The 20,091-nt window shown below is 35.2% G+C and overlaps 1 protein-coding gene across 30 annotated transcripts in view; it reads left to right on the top strand.

Moving 5' to 3' along the window:
* The window catches only part of RALGAPA1 (Ral GTPase activating protein catalytic subunit alpha 1), a 202,896-nt gene that overhangs the window by 135,417 nt on the left and 47,388 nt on the right, over window positions 1-20,091 (top strand). For all 30 annotated transcript variants that reach the window (XR_004423152.1, XM_033107302.1, XM_033107299.1 and 27 more), the window contains one exon: window positions 13,092-13,215. Coding sequence is in view for 29 of the 30 variants with exons in the window: in XM_033107302.1 (XP_032963193.1) it covers window positions 13,092-13,215 (124 nt within the window). In the remaining variant the exon portion in view is untranslated. The remainder of the gene's footprint in view (window positions 1-13,091; window positions 13,216-20,091) is intronic.

Raw genomic sequence — 20,091 nt, 5'->3', positions numbered from 1 at the left:
TGAATACAAGCTAGTACCTACAAAAAATACTAATGGAACAAAAGCTGGATATAGTTTATTATACTGCTATAAATCTGATTTCCCTTTAAGCCCTTGGATATGTATCCATTTACATGTGGATTTTGATGTATAAAATCCCTATTATATCGTTATTTTAATGATCTCTAGTTTTCTGGTGTGTCTGGACAAGATTTCCCTGGGAAACCACTACTAGAAACTGCAAAATATTATTTAACTAAAATTCCCATTAAGGTCAACCTTTGTATATGTGCTACTTTCCTTTCCAGGCTCATAAAAATGAAATTTTTGGATCAGTGCTTTTGGGCAGTATAACTAGAGATACATTAATAAAGCGACACTTTGGATGCCATCATTATTAAGAATACCTGTATTTCTGACATCTAAAATTCACAACCTTCTTAACATCCACATTTCTCACACTCTCACATCTTACTCAACTGTTGGTATACTTTCTTATCTCCAGGTTTTTGTTTTTCCTTTTTCCACAGTAAATCTGCCGACCCACCTAATTTCACTTGCCTTTCTATCCAACAAACTCATATTGTCAACTATTTTTAAAATGCCGCGTCTAGCACCCTCAAAACTGTTCTTCATTTAAGCTTACCGTGTTTCCCCGAAAATAAGACCCAGTCGGAGAATCAGCTCTAATGCTTCTTTTGGAGCAAAAATTAATATAAGACCCGGTCTTATTTTACTGTAAGACCGGGTCTTATATAATTTATTATAGTATAAGACCCGGTCTTATGTAGTGTAAGACCAGGTCTTATATTAATTTTTGCTCCAAAAGACGCATTAGAGCTGATTGTCCGGCTGGGTCTTATTTTCGGGGAAACACGGTATATATGTGGCAATCACCAGTTCTCTGATCAGAATCATTCTTACCATCTACTTTCTCTACTCCTAGGCAGCAATAGAAAATTATCAAATCAGTTTGATACAGAGAGTTACTGTAGATTCATGCTCCTTTATTCAGCAATGTCTTCTCTACCGTTTGGCAAATTTTTTATCCCTTCTTCACTTCTTTGTTTCTCAGAGTAATTATTATTATATGTACCACTTCTTTGTTACTCAAGCCCTTCATTATAGTTAAAAGGTCATCTCTACTCTCACCTCACTCAGAATTCAGTTCAAATTTTTGACCTCCTATATGAAAGACGATCTGCTAGAACAGTAGTTCTTTACCTTTCTTCTTTCTCGACACATTCACATTTTAATACATTAGTCAATCTCATTAAATAAATCCAGTGATTCTAACAATTGGGAAACTAGATTGAAACAAGCCACCCACCATGCCATCACTAGTCTACAGGAATGCAAAGTGAATAGGATGATTCAAGCCTTTCTCACATCAAACAACTCTGCCTTAATCTTCCTATCTTTAAAGTTTCTATGTTCAGCCATCTTCTCTTGCTCACCTTAAGTTTCAGAAAAAGCCTTTTTTCCTATCTGTACTTCTGCTTCCCACCTTCTCTGCCTGCTCTAGGATCTTCAGAAACTTATCCCTTCTTTATCTTGGATTTCTACTTACTCCTCTTAGAGTATGCATGTTTGTTGTCTGCCTTTAAACAAAGCTTTCCTCAGTTATTCCCCTTTCAAGCTACAGTCTATCCCTTTCATGTCTATTACTACCAAATTTATGAAAAAATATAATCTTTACTCACTTCCTATTAATTCCTAACTGGGTGTTGTTTTTAACTTTCTGAGTACCATTTATCAAAGAGACTATCTTTTCTTCATTAAGTAGTCGTGGCTCCCTTGTCAAATATGCATTTACTATATATGTATGGGTTTATTCCTAGGCTCTCTTGTTCCATTGATATATGTGTCTGTTTTTATGCCAATGATATATTGTTACAATTACTATAGCTTCATAATATAGTTTGAATTATAGTTTGAGATGTAACATGTATTGGAAGACTAAACAGGTGAGAATACCTAAGAAAAGAAGAATGTGTGTGGGTGGGGTGAGAAAGAAGACTAGGCCCATCAGATATTAAATTATAAAGCAGTAATTAAACAGTAACATCTGCGCCAATTTGACAGACAAATCAATAAAAATAAACAGATAGCTTTGAAACAGACAGCTTAATATTTCATACAGGAAACATCAGATCAACAGGAAAGGTACAGATTATTGAACAAATTATAGAAATAGACTATTCAGCATTCAAGCTAGTTCCATTTGTCATTCCATACAGCAAAATGTATTTCAGGAATAAAGAATTAAATGTAAAATAATTGCCACCCCAACCAAATATTAAAGATATAGAAGGAAATATAATAGACTGTTGAACTGATGTCAAGACAGAACTCTCTAAGCACAACTGAAGAAATCCAAAGAAAAAAGACTGAGATATAATTATATAAAAATGAAAAACCTATATGCTAACTTCAAATTGTTGAAAACTGAAAGTCAAACAACTGAGAAAACTCCCACAATAAGTACAAAAAAAAATCCTTAATACACATAAGTATATAAGAGCTCTTAGAATTAGGAAAATTTTCTAAATAGAAAAATAGGAAAAAAAAACCTGAGAATTTGAAAACAGACTAAAATTTCTTACAAATACATAAAAAATATTAACTTCACCAGTCATAAAGAGCTGTAAATTAGAGTTATCTGGTTCTGGCCAGGTTGAAGTTATATTGTTATTCTTACACAGTGTTGGTAGGATTAGAAATTAGTATTTCGTGGAAAACAATTTTGCAATATATATGGACTGAAATAAGTTGTTATGCTTTGGCCGAATAATTCTATTTCAAGAAATCTATCCTAGGGCAAGAAATTTTTTAAATTTAAATTTTTTAAAAGTTAAATGAGAAATTTATTAAAATACAATTTTTGAAAATTTAAATGTCCAATAATCACAGAATTTGGCACCATAAAAAATTATTTTTGAAGAATATCAAAATATTCTGAGGTAAATGCTCACAATATAAAATTTAAAAAGAGATAACTTACTATGTATTACTATGATTCCAGTTTTGCAAAACATAAAAAAAAAAAATCATAAGTATATATCTATCCAAAAGAAAGACTGAAGATACATTCTGTTAGGGTTATGTATCACATTTATTGATTTGCAGATATTGAACCATCCTTGCATCCAAGGAATGAATCTTTATTATGTTTTATGATCATTTTATGTGCTGTCAATCTGGTGGTATTTTGTTGAGAATTTTTGCATCTCTATTCATCAGGGATATTGGCCTATAATTTTCTTGCAGTGTTCTTATCTGGCTTTTATATCAGGGTAATGCTGGCCTGTTAAAATGAGTTTGGGAGTGTTCCCTCTTCAATTGCTTGGAGGAATATGAGAAGAATTGGTATTAATTTTTTAAATTTTTGGTTGAATTCACCTATGAAACCATCTGATCTTGGGGTTTTCTCTGTTGGGAGGTTTTTGATTACTGATTGAATCTACTTAGTAGTTACTGGTCTGTTCAGATTTTCTGTTGCTTTGCGATTAAGTCTTGGTAGGTTGTATGTTTCTAGAAACTTACCCATTTCTTCTAGGTTTGTTTTGCTGCCATGTAGTTGTTCATAGTAGTCTCTTACGATCCTTTGTATTTCTGTGGTATCAGCCACAATGTCTCCTTTTTCATTTATAACTACATTTATTTGGCTCCTCTTTTTCCTTGGTTAATCTAGCTAAAGATTTGTCAATTTTTATCTTTTCAAAGAATCAACTCTTGGTTTTATCTTTTCTATTTTCCTATCCTCTGTCTCATTTACATCTGCTCTGACCTTTATTACTTCCTTTCTTCTGCTAACTTTGGGCTTAGCTTATTTGTTTTTTTCCCTAGTTCCTGTAGGTATAAAATTAAGTTGTTTATTTGAGCTCTCTTTTCTTGATGTACATGTATATGTGTTTATTACTATAAACTTTTCTCTTGGAACTGCTTTTGCTGCATTCCATAAATTTTGGTGTGTTGTACTTTCATTTTTGTTTATCTTAAGATATTTAAATTTTTTTCCTTTTGATTTTTTTTCTTTGATCCATTGGTTGTTCAAGAGTGTATCATTTAAATTTAATATGCTTGTGTATTTTCCAGCTCACTTCCTGTTGTAGATTTCTAGTTTAATTCCATTGGGGATGGAAATGATATTTTATATAATTTCTATCTTCTTGAATTTATTGAGACTTGTTTTGTGTCTTAACACATGATCTATCCTAGAAAATGTTCTGTGTACACCTGAGAAGAATGTGTATTCTGCTGCTGTGGGACAGAATGTTCTGAATATGCCTGTTAGGTCTATTTGCTATGGAGTGTTGTTCAAATTTACTGTTTCCTTATTGATTCTGTGTATGAATGATCTATCCATTATTGATAGTGGGGTATTAAAGTCCCCAACTATTATTGCTGTTTATTTCATTTTTCTGTTAGATTTTGCTTTATATGTTTAGGTGCTCCAATGTTGCGTGTATAAATATTTACAATTGTTATATCTTCTTGATGGATTGACTCCTTTATCATTACAATGTCCTTTTTCTCTTTGAACAATTTTCAACTCACAGTCTATTTTGCCTGATATATGTGTAGCTATCCTTATATTCTTCTGTTTACCATTTGCTTGAAATATCTTTTTCCATCCCTTCATTCTCATTTTCTGTGTGTCCTTAAAGCTAAACTTAGTGTCTTGTAGGCAGCGTATCATTTGGATCTCATATTTTATCCATTTAGCCATTTGTGTCTCTTGATTGGAGAATGTAATCTATTTACATAAAGTAATTATTGATAGGTAAAGACTTACTAATGCTATTTTGTTAATTGTTTTCTGACTGTTTTATAGGTCCTTTGTACCTTGCTTCCTCTCTTGCTGTCTTCATTTATTATTTGATGACTTTTTATAGCAGTGTGCTTTGACTCCTTGATAATAATCTTTTGTGTATCTACTGCAGATTTTTCCTTTGTGGTTATCATGAGACTTACATAAAATGTCTATTTATAACATCCTATATTAAGCTGGTAACAGCTTAACTTTGATAGCATACAGAAACTTTTTGTTTTTCCTTTTTTCCTTTGATTTTAGGTTATTGATGCTGCAATTTACATCTTTTTACATTATGTACCAGTAACAAATTTTTGTGGTTCTGGTTATTCTTTTAAACCTTTTTTTAACTTTTAAAGTAGGGTTGTAAGTGAATTATGCACCAGCATTACAGTGGGCTTTTTTTTTCCTTGATGCAAATAATCTATTGACTCTTTTCAAAGAAAGTGTTTCTCATTTATTATCTTCTCTTATATTCTGTTTTCTAACTAATTTCTGTTCTGTCATTTCCTTCTTGTTCATAAGCTTTAAATTGTTCTCTTTTTATCTATCTTTGAATGTTACTTGTCTTAATTTTATTCTTTATTAGTTAACAGTTAACAGTTAAATAGTCTTAAGGTATAAAATTTTTCTGAGTATAGCTTCTGTCTATGCTTTTAGTTTCAGCTGAGACATCATTTTTTCTGAAAAGCCTTTTCCTCCACTATCACCAATCTTTTACCTTCCTCCCCAATTTATGTTTGTACATTTGTTAAAATTGATGAGCCAATTTGACATATTATTATTAACTGAAGATCTTAGTGTAAATTAAAGTTCATTCTTTGTGTTATGCATTGTATGAGTTTTGACAAATGTGTGATGACTTGTAGTCACCATTGTAATATGCAGAATAGTTTCACTGCCCTAAAGAAACCCTGAATGTTATATCCCCTGAAAGTTTAATACTTGTCTATTTAAAATGTTCTTCTTCCCTGGGTTCTGTAACACTAAAATTATCTTGTTCAACTCCTAGCTCTCTATTCCCAGTTTGTCTTCACTGGCTCATCTTCTGCCTCCTAACCCATAACATAGTTATCCCTCTCATTGGGATATCTCCCATATCTTCTCACTCCCGTTCTTTTCTGTCCATTGTACTCCTGTCTGTCAGTTCTCAGTCATGATTCTGCAGCTCCTACTATAAATTTGTACCTGCCTACCTACACCATTTCCAGGTCACCATTTCTTTCCCAAATCAGATCCTCCTGCTCATTTTCCCAGTTATGTTTAGAAGTACTATTTCAGTCACCCAGACTTTATTTACCATTTTCTTTCCCTTAGTCTTCGATTTTCATAATCGTGATGTCAATATTTTATTATCTCTCACCTCTGTCTCCTTTTCCTGATCTTAACCCCTTGATTCATGTCCTTATTACTTCTAAGAGAGTTACAACAACTCTTTAAGTATTCTGTAGGCCCTCATCTCTTAACTCTTCCCCATCTAGACAGTCCTCATCACTAGAATAATCTTTGTAAAATAAAATTTTTATTTTATTCTTTAGTGACTTCCCAAAGCCTGATCAGACTCTTTACTCTAGAACTCAGGCCATACCAGCCAATCTTACCAATTCATGGTTTCTTTACATTACTTCATGCTTTTCTACTTCTTCCCTCCTGCTAAAACTACTTTCATTGTCATGTATACCTAATATATGGAAGACACCTTCCTTGAGACAGCATACATTTTTTTTATACTCTCTATCAAGTGAATGCATGACATTTATTTGTTTGCTTTTTAAAAAAGAGTTAAAGAAAACAACATAGTTTCCTTTCCCCAGTACAACGGGTTCAAATAAAAATCCATTCCAATTGTGTAATAATAAGGCAACTTTTGAGCTTTTCAAGCCAAAAAACCTGGAAACAAACCTGATTACTTGTGTGGAGTTCTAGGGAGGATAAAAATGAAAAGTTACTTTGTTTATACTCTTATCTACCTAGATCATTTATAGATCTTTTATTTTCTTGACTAAAGTAACTGATTCCTATTCCTCATGGTTGAACCACCATAATTTTACAGTTCAAATCTCAGAACAATTTATATCAGTATTTCTATTGCAGCGTATATAATATACAGATATTCAGAAGTGCGTATAACTCAGTGCATTTCACTTTGAATTTTTTTTCTTAGTATGGTCATAATATTTTGCCAGTACTGCACATATTTTTATAGAATATTTGTAATTGCTATTTTGCTAATTTCATTTTTTTCTACTACCTTTCCCTCATTCTTCACTTTTGTGGTGCATGTTAATCTAATGACAATACACTAAATATTTTAGCAGTAGTAGTTAGTAAGTAGAAAAATAATAAGGAATGGTGAAAGATTAAAATTTGACATAAAAGGGCAGCTGAACTTGGCTTTTACAAATTGTAAGAAGGATATAGAAAATATAAATATGATTTCTCTTTTACTTTTGCATTTTAAAGATTTATGTTCTATATTTTTCCTATAAGGCACATATATTTCGCTCAACTTTTAGATTCATATAGTATTATTTCTACACAGCTCTTCCCAATTTCATAAAAATTGTGGTTTATGAGTTTTAATTGATAGCCCTTTACCTAAAAAAGTGAGAACCCTGAAAAATTCCCTCTCTGCCAGGATCAGAAATTATACATAGATCATGCTTCCAAATTAAATTCTTAGCAGCTTTATTGGGATGTGATTCACATACCATACTATTTACTCATTTATAGTGTACATATTTTTAGTATATTCACAATGTTGGACAACTATCACAACAATCTAATTTTGAAATATTTCAGTCCCTTCAAAAAGAAGCCCTATCTGTACCTATTACTAGTCACTCCCCATTACACCCAAACATCACCCCAACTCCCCAGCTCTAGGCAACACTAATCTATTTTCTGTCTGTATAGATTTGCCTGTTCTGGACATTTTATATAAAAGGAATCAAATAGTATGTGGTCTTTTGTGACAGGCTTAGCACAGTGTTTTCAAAGTTCATCCACACTGCAGCATGTCTCAGTACTTAATGTTTTTAAATGGCTGAATAATACTCCATTGTATGAATATACTACATATTGTTTATTCATTCATTCACCAGTTGGTGGACATTTGGGTTGGGTTTACTTTTTGGCTATTATAAATAATGTTGCCATGGATATTCATGTAGTTTTTTAATGGACATTTTATAGTTTTAGACCTTATGTTTATATATTTGATCCATTTTTATTTAATTTTTGTATATGGTGTGGGGTAAGAATCCAACTTCATCCTTTTGTAAGTAGATATCGGTTGTCCCAGCACCATTTGTTGAAAAGACTATTTTTTCCCCATTGAATTGTCTCAGTATCATTTTCAAAGAGAAATTGATGATAAAAATATAGGTTGTATTTCTGGACCCAAGATTCTGTGCCATATAGATCTGTATATTTGTTCTTATGGCAGTACCACAGTGCGTTGATTTCTGTAGCTTTATAGCAAGTTTTAACATTGGGAATTATGAGTCCTCCACTTTGTTATCTTTTTTTAAGATTGCAAAAAGTCTAGAACAGTCAAAACATTCTTCTCTGAATTTTAGAATCAGCTTGCCAATTTCTACAAAAATGGCAGCTGGAATTTTTATAGGGATTGCATTAAGTTGGTAGATCAATTTGAGGAGTATTACCATCATAATAATATTAAATCTTCCGGTCTTAATGTGGGAATTTTTTAAAAATCTTTATTTATTTATTTTATTTTTTGACAATCATTGTAGTTTTTAGAGTACAGCAGGTCCTTGAATAATGTCATTTTGTTCATTATTATTTCATTATAACATTGACAAGGGAGGAAAAATCTATTCTGCATGGAGTTTGCACCTTCTTTCCGTGCCTGAATGGGTTTTCTCTGGGTACTCCAGTCTCCTCCCACATCCCAAAGATGTGCACATTAGATTGACTGGCATGTCTAAATTGTCCCAGTATGAGTGATTGTGGCTGGGTGTGTGAGTGCTACCTGCGATGGAATGGCATTTCTCCAGGTTGCTTCCTGCCCTGTACCTTAAGCTACTGGGATAGGCTCTAGCCACCTGAGTCTTTGCCCTGGAATAAACAGGTTGGAAAATAATTGTCTTCTTTTTATTAATCTTTATTAAATGTATGTATAATTCATATTTATTTCAGTGCTTTATATTAGAAGTGTTTGGGGGTCTTTATTTAGAAGTTTGGTGATGTTTTTGTGACTAGAAATATGCAGTAGGAACTTAACTCTTGTTTATATCACCTGATAGTAAAATTGGTTTCATTAAATATCGTTTGGCTTAATCACAGTTTCCAAGAACCTAACAATGAAGTTAAGTGAGGACTTACTGTATAAGTTTGTACTTCTGTTAAACGTATACCTAAGTATTTTTACTATTTTTGATGCAGTTATAAAAGGAATTATCTTAATTTTGTTTTTGGATGGTTCATTGCAAGTGTATAGTAATACAACTGATTTTTTTGTATTTCATATTGTATCCTGAACCCTTGCTGAACTCATTCATTAATTTTAATAGCTTTTTAGTGTATTCCATTGGATTTTCTGTATACAAAATCATCTCAGCTGCCAATGGAGGTAGTTTTACTTCTTCCTGTCAATCAGATTACTAATTCAATCTCTTTACTTGTTACTGATCTATTCGGCCATTCTATTTCCAGTGACTTGGTTTTAGTAAGTTGTGTCTGTCTAGTAATTTGTCCATTTAATCTGACTCATCTCATATTTTGGCATACTGTTGTTCACAGTATTCCCTTATAACTCTGTAAGATATTTAGTTCTGTAAGATATGTAGTGATGTCTCTTCTTTTGTTCCTAATTTTAGTAATTTGAGTATTCCTTTTTTCTTGCTTAGCCTAGCTATAGGTTGTCAATTTTGTTTATCATTTCAAAGAACTGATTATTGGTTTCATTGATTTTTCTCTGTTGTTTTTCTGTTCTTTCTATTTCATTTATTTATTTACACTCTAGCCTTTATTATTTCCTTCTTTCTGCTTGCTGTGAGTTTAGTTGTTCTTTTTCTGGTTTCTTAAGGTAAAAGATTTAGTTATTGATGTGAGATCTTTTCATCTTTTTTTTAATACAGGCATTTACATCCATAAGTTTTCCAGTGAGCACTGCTTTACCTTCATGCCATAAGTTTTGGTAATGTTATGTTTCCATTTTCATTCATCGCTAAGTATTTTCTAATTTCCCTTGCAATTTCATCTGTGACCTATCAGTTATTCAGGTTCCACATAAATGTGAATTTCCCAAATTGTCTTCTTTTATTGATATCTAATTTCATTCCATTGTTTTTAGAAACCAAGACAGCATGATTTCACTCCTTTCAAATGTACTGAGTCTTGTTTAGTGGCCTACCATGTGGTCTACCTGAAAGATGTTCCCTGTATGCTTGAGAAGAATGTGTTTTCTGTTACTATTGGGTAGAGTGTTCTATAGATGTCTGTTAAGTTTAGTTGATTTATACTGTTATTCAAGTCTTCTGTTTTCTTGTTGATATTCTTTTAGTTGTTCTGTCCATTATTGAAAGTTGGGTATTGATGTCTCCAATTGTGATTGTTAAAATACTTCTGCCTTCAATTCTGTCTGTTTTTGTTTCATGTATCTTGAAGCTTTCTTGGTGGGTGCATATATGTTTTTAATGTTTGCATCTTAGATTGACCTTTTAACATTATGAAAGTCTCCTTATCTCTAATAACGTTTTTTGTTTTAAAGTTTGATATTAGTATAGCCACTCCAACTCTCTTGATTACAATTTGCATGGTATCTTTTTCCATTTCATTTACTTTCAACTTTATGTGTGTCTTTGAATCAAAAGTGCATTGGTGGTTGTGGTGGTGGTTTGCTTGGTCATTTGCGTATTGTCTAGTAACTTGGCTGAACTAAGCCTGCAAAATCTATCCCCCACAGTGTGCAGCCTCTAATCTTCATTCTCAAGAAAAACAAAAAAAAATTTAGCCTGGTTACCAGGGGGTCTCCCCTGGAGTGACCTTATCTGCTTATTAATCAAAGTTTGTGCTTAATCCCCCTTAACCTGTTAGATTTTTATTGTTTATTTTGGATGTGTGTGTGACTTAGAGGTGGTTCTTATGTTCATAGTGTTAATGTTTTTATGCCCCATGTTCACCCAGAGACTTGGAGGTTCGTTTTTTTTTTCAAACAAAGGTACAGCCTTGGGCATGTGCAGTCTACTAGTCTGCCAGGCATGGCTGGGTGCTGTTTTTAAGTCTTGGCTTCCTAGAAGCTGACCCTGAGTTCAAGTCAAGTATTACTATTCAACCCCAGTGAGGCTTTACCTCAGATTGATAGGTCTGTGTAGCTTAGCAATTGCCTTCATGTCTATCCCACATGTCATTCTGATTGCTCCTGTGTGGGTGCAATAAAGTGAACACACAGTCTTTCAGCCCCTAGAATTGACTGTGCTCGCAGGATGGCTCTTTTTGACAATTTCTTCCCAGTTCTCTCCATTAAAACTTCTGGCTGCTCTGCTGTTTTGTTTGTGTTGTGATGCTGCTAGCTTCTCTTAACTGCTTTTCACCAAGATCTCCTTTGTTTTTGACAACACCATTACACATGAAGTTCTTCAAGCTTGTTCCAAAATAAAATCATTCCCCTCACGCGCAGCTGTTGCTGCCGCTGAGTTCTTGTATTTATTAAAAACTTGCCTTTCACTCTGAGCAGATCTCAGCTGGGGTCAGGGACCAATTTTTCCCAGAGTGACACCCTCACGCTACTACTGGGCACCTGGGTGGGACTGAGTGTTCCTTTTCTTCTTGTCCCTCCGGTGTGAAACCTCCACCCTACTTATAACCTGGAGTAGGGAAGATTAGGACACATTTTTGCACCTAGAGCTTGTGTCGTAAGAGCGGGAGCTGGGTAAGGGAGACCTCATTTTCTCAGCCATAGCTGCCTGGCAGAGCTTCTGCAACATGGGGCTGGAGAGGATGAGGAACACAGCCAGCCTGCCTTTCTCAGGGTGCAACCGAATATTCCTAGACTGGGAACTGGAAAGGAGAGGGAACCCCTATCTTGGCCTGAGTAGAATGTCCAGGTTAAAGTTTCTGTAATGTGAAGGGGTCAGGTAAAGGAGCAGGTCATGTCTCAAATGTCAGAGAATTTCTCTGTTCATATCAGATGTAGTAGATTTTCTTGAATAAATGTTTCTCCTTCTGTTATATGCCTTAGGACAATATCCAGAGACTTTAAATGATTCTGTTTTTTAAATCATTTTCATCAGTTAAATTGTTATTTGCTTGGGAGAAAGTCCACTGAGAGACTCATTCTGTAATTCTGGAAATACCCCTCCAAAAAATTATATTTTACTCTTACACTAGATTATCCTAATGATACAATGAATACACCGATGGTTTGCCTAAGTATTCACCACTAAAGTAAAATATCGCCATTAGTGAAAACAGCTAAAATATCTTTGTTCCTGATTTTAAGTTGCTGATAATGAAACCCACAATCATGACTTGACAGCTTCTTCAAGATGTGTAGGAGAATCTGGATGTCTAAATTTTTAAAATAATGTCGGTAATTATTTACTTGTAATTGTTGTTGGATGTGGTTTGTTTGTTTTTTAATTCCTACATAGTAAAGTATTGAAAATATTCTCATAAAATTTGTTAGTCCATGCTTTTGTTAAATTAACCTAGTTCAAATGTAGTGTGCCCTGGTTAGCGTGGAAAGCCAAATTTCATACAAGAAATGTGCTTTCATGAACATTTTTAATTTTAGGGGGAACTGAAAATAAAATGTCCAAGAACTTGACAATTACTCCATACAGTTTTATAATATTTATGTATACATCTCTTACTCTGTAGTGTAAGTACTTTGAAGAAATGAATCATTTCTTACTCATCTCTGTTCTAATTTTATTTCTACAACACAATCCCTTTAACTCTGGGATTCAGCCACATTGTACAATAGACAACTCTTCAGATGCTTCGTGCATTGGCACCTCGTGTCTTTCCTGTTATACTTTCTCTTTTCATTCATCAAATCTTACTTACCTTCATGCAACTCAGTGTTACCTTCTTTAAGTTTCTGTTTTTCCAGTCAGAAGTAATCATGCCTTTCTTCTGTTCCAGGGGCAATTTTGTAACTTTTACAATTTTTTCCTTAAAATTATTTATCTCCCTCTTTAGATTATAAGATTTAACTCATTTTTATCTTTTTATTGCCACATACTTTGTACATAGAACTTAATTCCTGGATGAATGAATGGATAAATTAATAACTAAGTGAATGGTGTTATATTTTGTTTTACAGCCGAGAGACACACAAGATCGCAGTATTTTATGTAGCTGAAGGACAAGAAGATAAACATTCCATTCTCACCAATACAGGAGGAAGTCAAGCATATGAAGATTTTGTGGCTGGTCTTGGTTGGGAGGTACTGTTTTTAATTATACCAATTATTTAATTGGTATAATTTGCTATTATTAAATTACACCAATCATTTTATTTTTATTTGGAAGCAGTGGTGTTCTTTTTCTTTCTAGCTCATTTTAGAAGTGTATTTTAGGAGACTCAGCAACTTAATAATGGGTTTCTTATTGTTTCTGCCTTATTTCTACAAAGACTGCAGCAGCTGGGACTTTGAAAGGAAAATTGTTGATGTTTTATGAGAGAATGTATTGTCAGAGAGGGTAAAACTCATAGGTTTAAAGATTTGGATTTTTCTCACAGCTGTGACCATTTAGACTCGTGGTCTCCAAACTAAGACATGAATATCTTTAGGACTATACCAAGGCTTTCCACGGGGTATGTCAGCCTGGTTAGTTTTGAGGAGATTAGTTTCCAGATACTTAACTTTACTAAAATTAATGCCTGAGAACCCTTCTTTATTCTCTTCCCTCTTTTTTCCTATCCTTCAATTTTGTAAAAGAAAGGCTTACCACTTACTCACGCGTGTCCTACATTGTCCCAGAAGGTTTGGCACCAAAAAAGTACAGTTAAGAGGGCATGTTCCTGAGAGACAGTGTCTCTGAAAGTAAAGAAAGAAATATGGAAAGGGAATTCTGGGCAAGATGGTGGAGTAGATAAACGCTGTGCTCACCTCCTCTCACAATCACATCAAAATTACAACTTACCTACAGAACAGCCATTATTGAGAATTGCCTAAAGTCTACCTGAACTGAAGCCCTGCAACTAAGGACATACTGAAGAAGCCACCTCAAGACTAGTAAAAGAGGAAGAGATGTTGAACAGGCTGGTCCCACACCTGCTTGTAATCGCTAAAAATCGAGAGGAATATCTCAGCTGCGGAGGTTCCCCTTGGAGAAGCGAGGGGTCCCAGCCCCACACTAGGCTCCCCAGCCCAGGGTTCCACTGCAGGGGAAAGAAGTCCCCATAACTTCTGGCTGTGAAAACTAGTGGAGATTGTGACTGAATGAGACAAAGGGTGGCTGGAGTCCCAGGTGCTCCTCTTAAAGAGCCCACACATGGACTTACTTGCTGACGGACTCCCTCACTCTGAGCTTCAGCACTGGGGCAGCAGCTTGAAAGGCAACAGGAACATATAGAGACGAACTGGATTGTCTGGCTGCAGGATGAGGGCAGGAGGGACAGCTTTCTTATGGACAAAGTAGCTGACGGAAGCCATTTTTTCTTTGTTGAGCCCTCCCCACTCCTTGTGTGCAGACACAGGCAGTCACCATATCTCAGTCTCCATCCACCTGGTTAACACCGTTCATTTGCCCCATCCCTAGTGACTCACTGAGACTCTTTCCCCCCAACTTTAAGGCCCACCCAAGTCACTTTCAGTGGTTTTTTCCATACAAATGGCCTGCCTTAGCTCATGCTGCGGACTTGCCTAAAATTTGGGTTTCACAAAACCCAAACAAGCAGAATCTGGCTTTGGCATGTCCCCTACCTGGCTGAGCAGCCCTAAGCCCAGCAGTAGCAATAGCTGGCCTCAGTTGGGGGCTTGGCCTCTCAAGGCACCGCCAAGCCCAGCACAGACCATCTGCGGCCATCTGCAGATTGCTTTGTGGCTCATGTCAGGTGACCCCGGGGAGGGCACAGGCTGCTGCCAAACTTGGTCTGCAGTGGGTCCCCTCCCAGGAGGTCCTGGGGCTGGCCCTCCCAGTGGTCAGCTTCAGACTGAGCCAGAGCATCACCCAGCCTACTTCAAGTACAACATACCAAAGGCCAGACTGGGTAGACACCAGAGCCCCACTAAAGCAAATCTTGCTTTGTAGGGTCAGTCACTGCACCACAGCTCCACTGTAGTCACCGCCAGTCCTCATGTGGGTCAGCCCCTCCCATTGACATGCAAACAGCAACCAAGGCTCAACTACCAACAGGAGGGCACACACAACCCCCAAAAGGGACCCACCTGGAGCACCCCACTCAGGTGACCAGGGAGACTGGGCCCCAAAGGACACCTCCTCCATAAGGCCACTCTACTAAGTCTGGGAGGCATATCAGCCCTACCTGATACATAGCAACAAACACAGGGAGGCAGTCAAAATGGGGAGACAAAGAAACATGTCCCAAATAAAAGAACAGCACAAAGTTCCAGAAAAAGAACTAAATGGAGACAAGCAATCTACCAGACACAGGGTTCAAAACACTGGTTATAAGGATGCCTGATGATCTCAAGGAGAGCTTCAACAAAAAGACAGGAAACATTAAAATAAAAAAAAAAAGTCAGAAATAATACAATGACTTAAATAAAGAATATATTAGAGGAAATGAACATTAGATGAAGCAGAGGATTGAATTAGCAATTTAGAAGATAAGGTTGCAGAAAACACCCAAACAGCACAACATGAAGAAAATCCAAAAAAATAGAGTTTAAGTGGCCTCTGGGACAACATCAAGCAAGTGTACCAATATTGGCATCATAGGGGTGCCAGAAGGAGAAGAGAGAGAGCCAGGGATTGAAAACCTGTTTGAAGAAACAATGACAGAAAACATCCCTAACCTGGTGAAGAAAATAGACATACAAGCCCAGCAAGTGCAGAGAGTCCCAAACAAGATGAACCCAATAAGACCCACACCAAGGCACAGCATAATTAAAATGCCAGAGGTTAAAGACAAAGAAAGAATCTTAAAAGCAGCAAGAAAAAAGCAGTTACCTACAAGGGAGCTCCCATAAAATTGTCAGCTGATGTTTCAACAGAAACTCCTCAGGCCAGAAGGGATTGGCATGAAATATTCAAAGTCATGAAAAGCAGGGACCTACAACCAAGATTACTCTACCCAGCAAAGCTATCCTTTAGAATCGAAGAACAGATAAAGAACTTCCCAGATAAGACAAAGCTAAAGGAGGTCATCACCATCAAACCATATTACAAGAAATGTTAGAGGGACTTCTTTAAGGAAAGAAAAAAAACGATCAAAAATAGGGTAACAAAATGGCAATTACTACATATCTATCAACAATTATTTTCAGTGTAAATGGATTAAATGCTCCCATAAAAAATATAGGGTGGCTGAATGGATAAGAAAACAAGACCCTTGCATATGCTGTCTACAATACACTTACTTCAGATAGAAAGACAAACCTAGACTAAAAGTAAAGAGATTGAAAAAGATATTTCATGAAAATGGAAACGAGAAAAAGAAAAAAGCTGTGGTAGCAATACGTATACCAGAGAAAATAGACTTTAAAACAAAGGCTACAACAATAGACAAAGAAGGACCCAGTAATCCCATTTCTGGGTAATTATCTGAAGAAACTCAAAACACTACTTCAAGGGGACATGTGCATGTATATGTTCATTGCAGCATTGATTACAATGGCCAAGATGTGGAGGCAGCCTGGGTGTCTGTAGATGTAAGAATGGATAAAGAGAAGGTGGTACATATTTGTATATAATGAAATATTGCTCAGCTATGGAAGGGAATGGGTTCTTGCTATCGGCAGCAGCATAGATGAACCTGGAGGGTATTGTGCTGAGTGAAGTATGTCAGAGAAAGACAGATGCAATGCGATTTCACTTATATGTGGAATCTAAAGGACAAAACAAACAAACTCATAGATACAGAGATCATACTGATGGCTGCCACACGGAGGGGGTTGGGGGAATGGGTGAAAAAGAGGAAGGGGTTAAGAAGTACAAATTGGTTGTTACAAATTAGTCATGGGGATGTAGAGTAAAGCATAAAGAATATAGTCAATAATATTGTAATAACTATGTATGGTCTCAAATGGGTACTAGATTTATTGGGGTGATAGGTGGGAGAAGGGTTGGGGGCAGGGTGAAACAGGTGAAGGCATTAAGAAATACAAGTTGGTAGTTACAAAATCGTCACTGGGATATAAAGTAAAGCATAGGGAATATAGTCAATAATATGGTAATAATTATGTACATGCCAGATGGGTACTAGACTAGTGAGGGGGATCACTTCTTAAATTATGTAAATGTCTACCCGCTATGCTGTACACCTGAAATTAATATAAAATAATATCGAATATCAATTGTAATTGAAAAATTAAAAGGGGGGAAATAGGTGAAGAAGAATAAGAGGTTCAGATTTTCAGGTACAAAACAAGTAAGTCATGGGAATGTAACGTATGGCATAGGGAATATAGTTCATAACATCATGATAGCATGGTAGTGTCAGATGGTTGCTGGACTTCATGGTGATTGCTTCTTTTGGTATATAAATGTTGAATAACTATGGTGTACACCTAAAACTAATATAATAGCGTATCTTAGCTATATTTTAATGAAAAGTTTTTTTTAAAAAAAAGGAAAAATAATATGGAAAGGTACTGCACTTTTTGTCAACTTATGTCAAAGTTCTGGTATCAAATCTATCTGAGAATTATAATTCAGAAGTGAGTTATTTTGTCACAGAGATTTGTATTAATGTTTATTTTAATCGAAAAATGAAGTGTCACATCTTCTAACAGAAAGTGAATTTGATGTGGCTGATTGGTTTGTCATTAACAGCAGACTTTTTTATATATTGTATCAGCAAAATCTATAGTCTAAGATTTTGATGAAAATATATTTACAGCATGTATATATAACATACAGTACGCTGGAAATTATATCTTTTGCAACAATTTAAACTTATGAATATTTTCATTATAGTTGTGAATTGAATACATAGTTTCTCAATATTCTTGTAGAGAGTACCTGAGCAAAATGGTTGAAGACCACTGCACTAGACTTTAACCTCCTGGAAGGCAGGCACTTTCACCTCATTGTTTTTTCTTTTTAAATCCCAGTTTGTTGCACAGTGTCCAATACATAAGCCTTTAGCATCCAGTATATATTTTTATGGCTGATCTAACGTATTTCACCTTAAGTGAGTTACTTGAGCTCTCTGGACCTGTTTGCTTATGTAATATACTTTTTACCCAACAAATATGTGAAGTTCAGCTGAGATTATGTATGTGAAAGTGCTTTGGAAAGTATAAAGAAACATTATAAATAGATTTTACTGTTTAAAAAAAATCAAAATATTGCTAATAAGTATTAGTAAAAAAAAAAGCAAGGAACATTTGAAAAAGAACAAATTAAGAGCACTCACAATTCCAGTTTCAAAACTTGGTATAGAGGAATTCTAATCAAACAATGTGGTACTTGCACCAAGGATAGATGTATCGATCAGTAGGATCGAATTGAGATTCCAGAAATAAACCCACACATCTGCGGTCAACTGATTTTCAACAAGGGTGCCAAGACCAGTGGAGAAAGAATAGTCTTTTGAACAAATGGTGCTGGAACAACTGGATAGCCACATGCAAAGAATGAATTTGGACTTTTAACCTGGCATTATATACAAAAGTTAACTCAAAGTAACTAAATGTAGGAGCTAAAACTAAAACTCTTAGAAGACAAAAAGGTAGACTTTATGACCTTGAATTTGGCGCAGGATTCTTTTTTTTCCCCTCAATTTTATTGAAGTATAATTCATAAATAACAGGGATTTTTAGATATGATACTAAAAACATGAGCAACAAAGGAAAAAAATCAATGAATTGGTCTTCATCAAAATTTAAATGTTTGTGCTTCAAAAGATACCATCAACAAAGTGAAAAGACAACCCACAAAATTAGAGAAAATAATTGGAAATCATATATGTGATAAGGGACTTACATCTAAAAGATACAAAGAACTCATAAATGAATAATTAGAAGACAGCCCAATGTATAAATGACCAAAGGACCTGAATAAACATTTCTCCAAAGAAGACATAAAATTGACCAATAAGCACATGAAAAGATGCTTGACATCATTATCTATCAGAAATGCAAATCAAAACCACAGTGAGGTACCACTCATTAGGATGGCTAGAATCAAAAAGTCAGACACACAGTGTGATTTATGGATGATGTGATACAGAATTGCACACCTGAAATCTATGTAATTTTACTAACAATTGTCACCCCAATAAATTTAAAAAATAAAATTAAAAAAAAAAAAAAGACAGCAGTCATAACAACTATAGGCGAGGATTTGGAGCAATCGGAATCCTCCTATACTGCTAGTAGGAATGTGAAATGGTGCAACCTCAGTGAGAAATAACCTGGCATCTCATCAAACAGTAAGAGATTGAATTAGCATATGACGATAACTTCAACTTTTAGGTATATAACGAAGAGAAATGAAAATGTATGTTCACACAAAAACTTACACATGAATGTTATAGCAGCATTATTCATAATAACTAAAAGTTGGAAATAACTCAAATGTCCATCAGTAGATGAATAGATAAATAAAATGTGGTATATCCATATAACAGAATATTATTCAGCCATAAATAGGAGTGAAGTACTGACATCTACTACAATGTGGACGTACCTTGAAAACATGCTAAATGAAGGAAACCAGTGACAAAGACCATGTATTATGGTCCATTTATATGAAATATTCACAGTAGATATATATGCATATATTGCTACCGAAAGTAGACTGTTGGTTGCTTAGGACCGACTGGGGGATGGGGTGACTGCTGAAGGATAAGCAGTGATAATAATGTTCTAAAATTGACTATGGTGATGAGTGCACTTACCTGTGAATATATTAAAATCCATTAAGTTGTACAGTGGGAACTTGCACTTCTGGGAAAATCAAGTACACATACTCTCCCTATTCTTCATACTACATACAACAAAAATCCTGGACATTTCATGTAAAAGAAACATGAAAAGACTGAAAGGTGGCCAGAAGACTGACCGACTATGGACTTCAGGACCAAGGAGTGACATGATGCGTTCTCAAGGTTTTCTTTTCTTCATAAATCTCAGACTTGGAGCTGAAGAAGCCAGCAACCTAGAAATATCAATGAGTGCAGACCAGAA

This window comes from Rhinolophus ferrumequinum, chromosome 6, assembly GCF_004115265.2.
Source record: "Rhinolophus ferrumequinum isolate MPI-CBG mRhiFer1 chromosome 6, mRhiFer1_v1.p, whole genome shotgun sequence".
Classification (NCBI taxonomy): Eukaryota; Metazoa; Chordata; class Mammalia; order Chiroptera; family Rhinolophidae; genus Rhinolophus; species Rhinolophus ferrumequinum.
The sequence above is the reverse complement of the archived record's forward strand: the minus strand, read 5'-3'. Positions and strand labels throughout refer to the sequence as shown.